Source organism: Crassostrea angulata, chromosome 6 (assembly GCF_025612915.1).
Source record: "Crassostrea angulata isolate pt1a10 chromosome 6, ASM2561291v2, whole genome shotgun sequence".
In the NCBI taxonomy this organism is placed as follows: domain Eukaryota; kingdom Metazoa; phylum Mollusca; class Bivalvia; order Ostreida; family Ostreidae; genus Magallana; species Magallana angulata.
In genome coordinates, this window is record NC_069116.1 from 24,884,166 (window position 1) to 24,894,859 (window position 10,694).

At 33.3% G+C, this 10,694-nt stretch overlaps 1 protein-coding gene across 1 annotated transcript; it reads left to right on the plus strand.

The window, feature by feature from the left end:
• The first annotated feature begins 3,691 nt into the window (after positions 1-3,691).
• Positions 3,692-6,046, plus strand: LOC128188992 (GTP-binding protein GEM-like). The gene is made up of 4 exons (XM_052860353.1): positions 3,692-4,223; positions 4,363-4,451; positions 5,129-5,312; positions 5,452-6,046. The coding sequence occupies exons 1-4, from the start codon at positions 3,785-3,787 to the stop codon at positions 5,706-5,708; spliced, it is 969 nt and encodes a 322-aa protein (XP_052716313.1). The 5' UTR covers positions 3,692-3,784; the 3' UTR covers positions 5,709-6,046.
• The last annotated feature ends 4,648 nt before the right edge of the window (positions 6,047-10,694 follow it).

Consider the following 10,694-nt stretch of genomic DNA (forward strand, 5'->3'; position numbering starts at 1 on the left):
GTCGGCTGATATTGCAAATTCTTCAAAAGGTCATATATATAGAACTTTCAAATTTATTTTTGGATATGAAAAATATTTGAGTATTCTGCCATCAAAACTTCGAAAAATTCTTGTTAAATTCCGTACGTCGAATCACCGACTTCCTGTAGAAACTGGTAGATGGTTAGGCATTCCTCTTAATGAAAGATGTTGCACATTATGTAATAAAAATCAAATAGCCGATGAAATGCACTTTATATTAGAATGTAATGCTCTTTCATGTATTAGACAAAAATACTTGGAACCTAGATTTTGTGTAAGACCAAACACTTTTAAATTTTGTGAATTATTGTCTACTTTAAAACTTAAAAAACTCAAAAAACTCTGTTTATTTATAAATGAAATTTTTGAATCAGTCTGTCCTCCTTGAACATTTGTACTTTTTTCTCATATTTTTTTCTCTCTAATTTGTACTGTACATGTGCCTCTGACTCTATACATACATTTGTAAATATTTATATATATATGTGTGTACCTCATGTACCGTCATGTTGACGGTTTGAGTGAAAATAAATTGAATTGAATTGAATTGATACGCAAGAGGAAAATTAAACGAACTTAATCAGGATGATAAATAACCATCGCTGGGATTAATCTGACGATACTGAAATTACTTCCATAGTATTTTTTTTTATCAGATTTCCAAAAGGAATCGTCGGATTCATTAAATCAAGAATAAAAAATTATACAAAACAGGAAAAGTTTTTTCGAGACATATCTCCCTTGGCAATTAGCTGTCTCAGAATTTTTACTGGTATAGACAACTAATCACTTTCAGTGGGAGAAAGAAAGCAAATCGAATATAATTTTCTTCATTTATCATTGATCAATTGCTTCAGGATTAGGTCAAGACCGTTATTAATCTAAAAAAAAAAAAAAAAAAAAAAAGGAAAGAAAGAAAAGCGACGATAGTACTGTCAGATCCATCATAAGATTATGTAACATCCAAACCTATTAAAGTCGCTTTAACGTTCATGTTTCCGATCCCTAATAAACAACACAAAAAGAGAGAGAGGTAAAACATTATCAAAGTACACAAAAAAACTTACAAAGTAAAAAAAAAATTAACAAAGAGAAAGGTGAATACAAATCAAAGAAACAAAAAAGGGGCAAAATTCGTAGTATTCATAAAATTTGTACTGAAATATTTGGAAAATTTTGTCCGACAGTGTTTGGAATTTCTTCAAACACAACCAGTTTTCGACTTATTGAAAACAAAAATGCAAAATTTAAGTTTATTGGCAAACTTAGTTAGCAAACACAAAATAGACTATAAATAAACTAAGAAAACACGTACTTTTAATTTATTTTCATTGTTTTACAATCGTAGAAACCTTCTGATGGAATTGAACGAATGTGTGAACCCATTCATATAATTATATTTTCATGTTTTTATTCGGTAAATATTACGTATTGTCACTGTATATTATCAGGATTTTGAACAATTGGAAGATAGATACATAGAGACTCTAGGAAGCATAGGTTAGTTTCGTTGATAGAATGTCGACGGGAGATCGATAAGTTTTTGACATATAAGATAAAATGATTCTAAATACAGCGCAAACCTGCTTATGAAGTGTCTCCAAGGATAACCTCATAAGAAGATGTTGATGACCTATATTTGTGTATATCGGAGAAAAGTTAATATGAGGGTCCCCAATCCTTAAAGAAAATTAACAAATAAGATGACGAAATAAACACATATCCCCAACAATCCCTTCAAATGAAACAAATGAAAATAAAAGTAAGTTTAAAAACAACAACAAAATGACCAAACACCCAAATAAACCGACCACACCCCCCTTCCACACACCCACCACCAAGTATCTAGACCCCCGGGAATTACTCATTTTTTTTCTTTAAATTATCCTTTTATGACATATATATAATCTAATGTATACATTCATTGCACAAAATTACTTAAAATAACCATTTTGAAAAAATGTATTATATACATTTTCAAAATGTTTGTTTTAAGTAATTTTAGGCGATGCTTGTATATATTAGATTAAAAATATGTCATATAAATATGATACAAAGAAAAAATGAAATACTTGGGGTGGGGGTGGGGGGGGGGGCGCGTTCCTGTTCTCCAGCACTTAATTCTGCAATATTTTTTTATTTATGTTAATTACATTAATCACACCATATAGGGGATGGAATTTAATGTTCGACTTCAGCATACAAGTCTTAAAGACACGTTATTGTTAAAATTACAAGTGAAGTAAGAACCGTAAAGTAAGTAAATTTAACGCTGAAGAAACCAAGATTTGAACGACCCAGCTCAAACTCTTCAGAGTTTTAAACATGGACACCAACTAAATGTAACTGATTTCAAGTCATTTTTAAAGGTGGGGGCTGTAATTCGCAGTTTACATGCATGACTATTTCAACTGCTCCGGGGATGATATTTCCCGATTGAAAAAGCAATCGACTATTCACAATATCTGTGACACTACCTTATGAATAATAATTGCTTGAAAATAAAAAAAAAACAGGAAGAGGAAACGTTCAAATTACCCGAACAATTTACGTAAACTGTGAAATAAAAGTGAAAAAAAAAACTCAGCATCATAATGCTTAAGATTATTTAAAAAATATCATGTAAATAAACATGTTTTGAAATATTGTGTCCTATTTTCCGTGAATGAAATCCATCATTAACTGCCGGGGCGTCAAGTCATTATGTGATCGCAGACGATATTTGAATTCTGTTGTAACTTTCATGCCCAGTCTGCTGTTAACAATGCTCCCAGTACCAAGGTTGTATCAAAGACAGCATTTCCTGAAACTGGAATTATGAAATTAACATAATCCATATTTCGTAATTACAACTGATCGATGATTTCTCTACAGAGTATTACTTTTACACATTTATGATTACTTTGCTTCCTGCTGCATATTTTAACTGACTATCCTCTGACTGGCCAAAACCGTTAAATAGAACATAAGTTACGCTTTTTTGAATACTTACATGTACAATTTTCGCCATATCAAATACGATATCAGTGGTGATTTTTTTTTTCATTTCAGTCATTATTTGATAGCGCACAAATTTACTATATTTCTTTCTTGGAAAGGAAAACTTGCATTAGCATCAAGGTTTTGAATTTTTGTAAATGCTCTCTAAAAAACCCACTATTCATCCATTCATAATTTCGATTATCGCTTTAGCCGATATATAACCCGCTAACTGTCGTATAGTAGCTGTGTATTATATGTCATTATCAGCATTAGGGAAAGAAAAACACGTTGCTTATTTTCGTGATATAAATGTCCATATATGGACTGTTTCATTCTTGCAACATAGTCTCATCATTAAAAGCTATATTCGATAAAAGCAAATGTTTACTTTTATTAAGAATCGTATTCAATAATGGCAAAAATGTTGACATCATTATTTTTTCCCTAAGTAATTTAAGATTTTATGACACTCCAGAGTGTTTCAAGAGGATTGACTTTTAGCACGAATAAATAAAAATGTCATTTTAATTAAGACTTCGGGTAATAGTATTACCATACGTTGTCGATGTGGTACAGAAAAAAGGGGGCGGGAACTTTCAATTTGATTGGCTGTCTATAAAAAGAGTTCATGTTTACGCTATACTACGCTTGTTCGTGACTCACTCTAAGCGTGTATAAAGGTATCAGAGAGTAGCATTGATAGCATACAACGAATCGGGGAGAGAAGCGAGAAGCAGCAATTCTGTTATTAGAAAAAAATATCACAGAAACTTTAATCATAATGGAGACACATTTTCTTACAGTGAGAGGAAACGGAGTTGAGCGTGCATCGTCATTCAGTATGGAGAAGCCGAACATTTTGCAAATTCCCATAGAAGCCAGACGAAGAAACAGTGTTCCAAACTCTGCTTTCAATTCCAACTTTACAGAATGTCCTATGGAGCGCGTCAGGTCCTTTAGCATCACCCCCAAAGGTTTGCGAAACCGTGGGGACAAAATCAGAAGAAAGAGCACTCTAAGCATTGAAACCAATTCCAGCTACCAGAGTAACTCCAGCCTCCAGGAGAGCGAACCGCGCCACAGTGGCTGCAATAATTCCAACGACAGTCTTCATTCTCTTGAAAGGTTCACAGTGGCCGTAGTGGGGTCAGGGGGTGTGGGAATGAGGACCCTCAAAAGACAATTCACGACTTCAGAAGAACTGTGCATCAATAATTGTGGTAAGCATTCATGTGTTCTCTCTGATCTTTAATTAAAAGAAAATGTTTATTGGATTGTGAAGAAAAATTGAAGTAATTATCTGATAAAAGTTTAATTAGTTGTACTGTTCACGGCATTTCGGGAATTTCTTTTAAATAGATGCACTAGATAATGATGACGAGGAGGTCTGCGTGTGTTTGGATAGCGAGGAATGCCTGCTGTCTTTTGTGAAAGAGGAAGATTTTATGGTAAGCATATAATTGTACATTTTATTTAAACTTTTCAAACTTTCTTTACATGCATGGTTATATCACTGTTAATATTTGGTCCGTGGGAACATATTGTAAAACGCATAGAAATAAGGCAACCCCTGCTGATATCGTGACATTTCGTTATCGAGCTTTCTGCAATTAATATTCTTTCAGTATCGGGACTTTAATTTTCCCAAGATTTTTTTTTATTTGCAATTTCATTCGATAGTATCTCTTGCGTCACAATTTTTGAGTCATGTCTCTGACTCAGTCGCCATATGTTACTCAGTGATGGCGAAATATGAGCAACAAGCGAATCAGCATGAATGAAGTGTCGTAACAAATCGATTCCACAGCGGATCAATATTCATTAATAATTGATTAATTAATATTGTCTCCAGTCATCGCTGTGTCTTCAGGAGAGGGTGACATTATCGTCTGCAACTTTTTTTCTTGTTATGATTAAAACTCTCGCACATTAGGACAACAAAAAGCAGATTGATTAAATGGTTTTTCGATCATAGTAAACGAGGTTTTAAAGGTCAACGCATTGTTCAAGACTCTTCACTTTTAATCGATCGTTCATATTGTGCGGATGCTGTTAAACCACAATTGTCGTCTGATAATTGACAAAGTTCAAAGACATTAAATTGATGTTTTTCATTCTCTAACAGCTTCAAGGACCACGCTCAGCAGTTGACACAGTTCTGGTCGTCTTCTCGGTCATCGACACAGCCTCCTACAAAAACGCTTCCAAGAAACTCCAGGTCATTCGGCAGGACCTTCAGTACGATAACCCAATATTCCTAGTGGCCAACAAAGTGGACCTTGCCCGAACAAGAGTCGTTTCAGAAAAAGGTAGGCAAGGGGCACTTTCTTTCGAATTAATAAAGCAATCGATGTTTCTTGATTATTATTTACCTGTCTTTTGTGAGTTATGATTGATTGAACACAGATTTTCGATGAAATAATTGAATTTTTGTTTCAATTGTTACAGAGGCCAGAAAGCTTGCAGACAAATACAAGTGTAAATACGTGGAGACATCGGTGGTTCTGAACCACAACATCGATGAATTACTGGTCGGGATCGTGCGTCAGGCTCGGTACCAGCAGGGCGGGTTCGTCATGTCCGGCTCCACCGAAAGCATTCCCAAGAACCGAAACAAGGTGGCCAGGTTCACCAACATTCTCATCGACAAAATCATGAACATTGGCCACAAGGAAATTCCTTGCACAAACCTCTTTGATGTTTGAACTTCTTAAAAGGAGAACTCTTCTCTTTTATCTTGTGTGGACTGCCAAGGTCTACAAAAACAAAATGACTTTGCTCAAGAATTCGTAGATCGAAAGACAGTTCTTGTGATGGTCACGTTTGATTTGGTGCCGTGAGAGGGTTCTATTTCAGAGATCCTCCCCAAATCGCCGACCGAGCCAAAGATAAATGGTGCTACAGACCAATGATGTGCCTCTCTATACGATAGAAAGGTGTATTCGATATCGAATCGTGATATTGGACATGAATTAATTCTGTGATATTCAACGATGTATTATATTTTCATACAATTTCATGAATAAAATTCAAATATATTTGACATATATTTTTCTTCTTTTGTCAGTATCTCTACACTTCTTCTTACCGTAATTATGCAACGAACAAGAAAAAAACCCCATAAAACAGTTTTGGAAGAAAATATGTTGTCAGTAAGATGATACGAGCTTTTATTTTTACCACATGTATGTTTATTCGATTGTTGGTAACAATATCCGTTAATAGTACTTGATCTCCGGATTATGGTAGTATATTTGAAAAGTTAAAAGCTCGTTTCTCCTTTGTAGCTTTTCTTTCGAAATTATGCACAAATTCTTCAACATTGCTGCCACTTGTGAGCTACAGGACGACGCTGAATGAAATAGTATAGAAAATGGGGGGGGGGAATTATTGTAGAATTTTCTCAGAAATTTTTAGCATTTTAAAAAATGATTAGCAGATTATTAAAATAACTGTTCTCTTATAATTAATTGTTTTCAAACGAAATTAGTTGTACCAGAGTCGTTCGTGATAAGTTAAAATAGCACACGATTTTATGTGAAAATATAGTGTATTGGTAACCTTACTCAAGTTAGGTATTCATTAAATTTACAGATAATTGTTACGAGTATCTCCAGCACTTCTTTAATTTAACACACAACCTTGCTAATTTAACCCTCGCTGTTAAAACGGAGCTGGAGCACTTCTGCGTTGAGCATCGAAAAGATAATGGAACCTACAGTTTGGCTCTCTTATATTGTTATACAGATATAGGCTGTGCTCCTTATTCTTTATTCTGTTCATCAGACACACCGATTAATCTGCACTTTTAGTTTAATATTCTTACATCGATGAGGTGAGATAATGGAAACCCCAAAGAAAAGGGCGTGACAGGCAGTATATATAAAGGAACAGCTGGATACATTTTGGTTTTTTCTTCTCAGTCTGCATTGGATAAAAGATAACCTGCACGAATTTACGACCCGAGTCGTTACGTCAATAGGCCTCTTATAAAACCACAACATATAAATATATAATGAAAATCTTTAGATCACAGTTTACTTTGAATGCAAACGCTAAAAAAAAAAGGTGAAAAGGCCCAAAAAGTATCTTGGCGCATGTATATGAGAAAAAGAAATTTTGCAGATGTGTATCCGAGACACCCACCAAAAGATCAAGAGAGATAGATATGTTTATAAACTTACTGCCATGCTATTAATCCCTTTTATGCAACACGTGTTCAGATTGTGTGGGTTTGGGAGGGAAAGTTCTCTCCGGTGATTTGGTTTCTCCAAGATGGATACAATGATTTGGTTAACACTTCTAAAGGTTTAAAATTGCAAAATATTATAGAGTAAGCTCTATACCCTTTGGTGAAGTTTTATATTTTTGTGTATACTGTTGATTATTTGAATAACATATGTATATAAATATACGTGAAAATAAGTGAGTGAATAAGAATTTAAATTTCTGAAATGTTTCAGGTTTTTAACATCAATCCATGGGCACATCTTTTTAAAGAATAATTTAAATGTATTTTAATGAATTTTAATAACACTGAAAAGTCATTTGAAACTGCGATTTCATATGGTATTTTTCTTCATTTCTAGGTCTTTCAAGCATTTTACCGTTGTGAAGCACAAAATACCTAGACCATATAGAAATTGCAAAGCATGTGATGACGAGGACTTTCTTTCTTCCATGGTTCAATACAATGATTCATAAACAGTAGTCATCTATCAATAGATCAATTAAATTACAGAAAAAGGGAGGGAACCCGGAAGCTTTGTATATGTACATGTATTTTTTTTTTTTATACAAACAGCATATATACGCCATATACCTCAAGGGTTGATAATTAATCTATTAATGCCAGAATTCACCCGGGAGTATATAACGGAGTACCAATCGTTGAATAGTTCAAATTAATTGATCGTGGGAAATGATTTGAATGAGTGTATGACCTAGTTTCTACCATGGTCGTATCTTGTATTCTGCGGTTGAAATCGCAAAATTCTTGAATATACCAGTTCGAAGCAAAACTACCATTTTAAAAAATAATTAGCCAATGTCAGCTACAGGAGAAGCTCTGGGAAATTTTAATGCAACATCTATTGATTAAAAATATGTCCGTTGTTAAAATTTCACTTCATTGTCTATGCAATTAAACGCAATTTCTGTTAAAATTAAATTTGTACGTCTATGTTCAATCGAAATGTTCGTTAAATATGCAAAGTCCTCCCATTAACTGGAAGGAAAGTTCTTTTGAATTAAAATACTGCAAATTATAAAAGATGATATGGGTTTGTTTTAGAAAATTATTTAAAACACACACAAGAGAGATCCAGACATGTCATATCTGTTTTGAGTTTTGACATAAGATACTATTTTAATTCGTCTCATTCATTTGCACTCACTCGTAGTACGAGTCATCAAGTTTTGCATACAATGTTTTCTGGCGGAAAAAATGACGCATTTTGAAGCAGGTCCCTTATCAATAATTGTACTGGTCACAAGTTTACCAAACTTGCTTGGATGACGCATTTGGCGATACGTAAGGGTCATAGAGACTTACTGAATCTGAGCAATAAGTTTCAGATACTAGAGAATGTAAAGGGTTTCAATTGGAAAACACTGACAATCTGGAATAAAATTCATATCGATATTTATCAAACCTTTAAGTTGAATTGGGATTTTCATATGATAGGTCACTTCTCGGCTCTTAGATTACCCTTTTTATGAAACAAATAAATAAATAACGGGTCTTTGTATTTATTCACCAATCGCTCTCAATTTTTTGCTATTTTAGTTTCATTTTCTTTGTAATAAACTTTTAGATAATTGTAATTTTTCATTTTTTTTTTCAATTAAACTTATGTCTGTACTGTTTAATTACTTACATATTCATACAATACTCAGTTGTTGATAAACCATTGTAAGAACATATATAGGACGGGTGAATTTGACAAAGAATATCAAATTAAGCGAGAGTACGGCAATGGTATTCTTCTTACAATCTAATTTTTATTTTTCATTGGTATATGATATCAAAGAAATAAATGTTATCTTTGTCTCCGATGATATGTTTATAAAGAAAAAACTACAAACATAACCTACAATGAGGTACGGATCATAAAGTTGTATGGGTGTGAGGATCATAAAAGTGTATGGGTTTGAGGCTCATAAAGTTGTATGGGAGTGAGGATCATAAAGTTGTATGGGTGTGAGCAAGATATTTGAATTGATTTCAATAGTTTAAATAATGATTTGAACGAATAAGTATTGTTGAATTCACTCAGTGACACATACCAGTAAGCGGGGAAAAATCTTAATTCTATATATGGCTATTGATATCTTGCAATATATGACAATCCTACAAAGATCCGGGGTTTTTTTTTACACAAAGGAGATAAAATGCCTACACAGTGATATCTGAACTCTTGTTGTGAAAGAGGGAAATGAGAAGATTCGTCAATGCAGAATAGAGTCATTAAATCACGGAATTTCGATTTCAGGGTCCATTTTGTCGTAACATTTGCAAATTACGTGAATGGCTTCCTAAGATGGCCATTGCTTGCTCTCGCCTCCCGCATCACCAAATACCAAGCTTTAACTAGACCCCACACTACACGTAATTGAAATAGGATTACGACAGTGAGATAAAGTCGTGCATGTATTCATCCGCCAACGTAGAATCGAAGTTATTACAGCTCTGCTGGGTCCGATTTTTCCATTCTCATCTTCCATTTTTGTTGTTGCAATTTTATTTAACTATAAACCAAATCCTGTTAGTTTTCCATACATTATTTTGGAAAAGATGGTTTTACACTTTGTTTATTAGGGCATTCAATCTGTGATGATATGAAACAACCCTATTATTTTATGAAAGTGTAAAAGTAAAATATTTTAATCAAGTTGGCATTGTTCTAACTGCTTTTATAGTATTAGATATTGTTGACGTTAGAGCGAATTCATAAAACAATCCTCAGAAATATGAAAAGGAATATTCTTGGATTTCTTGTTCAGTAGTATATCTGTCAACATTACATTAATTTTGCTTTTTTACTGGATGTAGAGATCACATGATTCACTCAATTTTTGATTGCTAAGTGTCCCAATATTCCATTAATTTATTGCTCTCTTGCTCACTCACAGAACAGCTATGATAATGAAAAAAGTGTAAAAAAAAAATTTAAAAGCAAGAAAGTATTATAAACTCGTTTATACATGTATAACAAAACAAAAAAGTTCAATATAACCTTGGACAAAATGTTACGCTTGATTTTAATCTATAATAAAAAAAAATTAATAATCTTATGTTTGTCGAAACTCTATTTGCACTATATTTTGAGATACGTTGATTCATATAAATAGATACATGAACAATTTGATATTTATGCATAGTGCAATTTTCAATCCAACATTGTTATTTTCTCACATTAGTTGCATGGATGAAACTTACACGGTCAATTACCTATCAGAAAAAATAGTAAACTCCGAGTTCAAAGGTTCATATACAAAATTTACGAACCTTCAAGGTAATTTTGAAAAAAAATTTGTACATACATACGTTTTAATGTGTTCAGCTATAAAACAGCCATTCATTACGAGAGCATCACTATAAATATGCTGACACACACCGTGAAGTAGTAATATTTAGTTCATTGCAATCACGATAAGGGATATTAGATAACAGGAATAATAGATAAGAA

Excerpts from the sequence above, each read along its gene's own strand:
- LOC128188992 (XM_052860353.1), top strand. The coding sequence starts at position 3,785 with ATGGAGACACATTTTCTTACAGTGAGAGGAAACGGAGTTGAGCGTGCA. Across the intron at positions 4,452-5,128 it reads TGAAAGAGGAAGATTTTATG|CTTCAAGGACCACGCTCAGC; the intron begins GTAAGCATATAA and ends ATTCTCTAACAG. Across the intron at positions 5,313-5,451 it reads AAGAGTCGTTTCAGAAAAAG|AGGCCAGAAAGCTTGCAGAC; the intron begins GTAGGCAAGGGG and ends CAATTGTTACAG.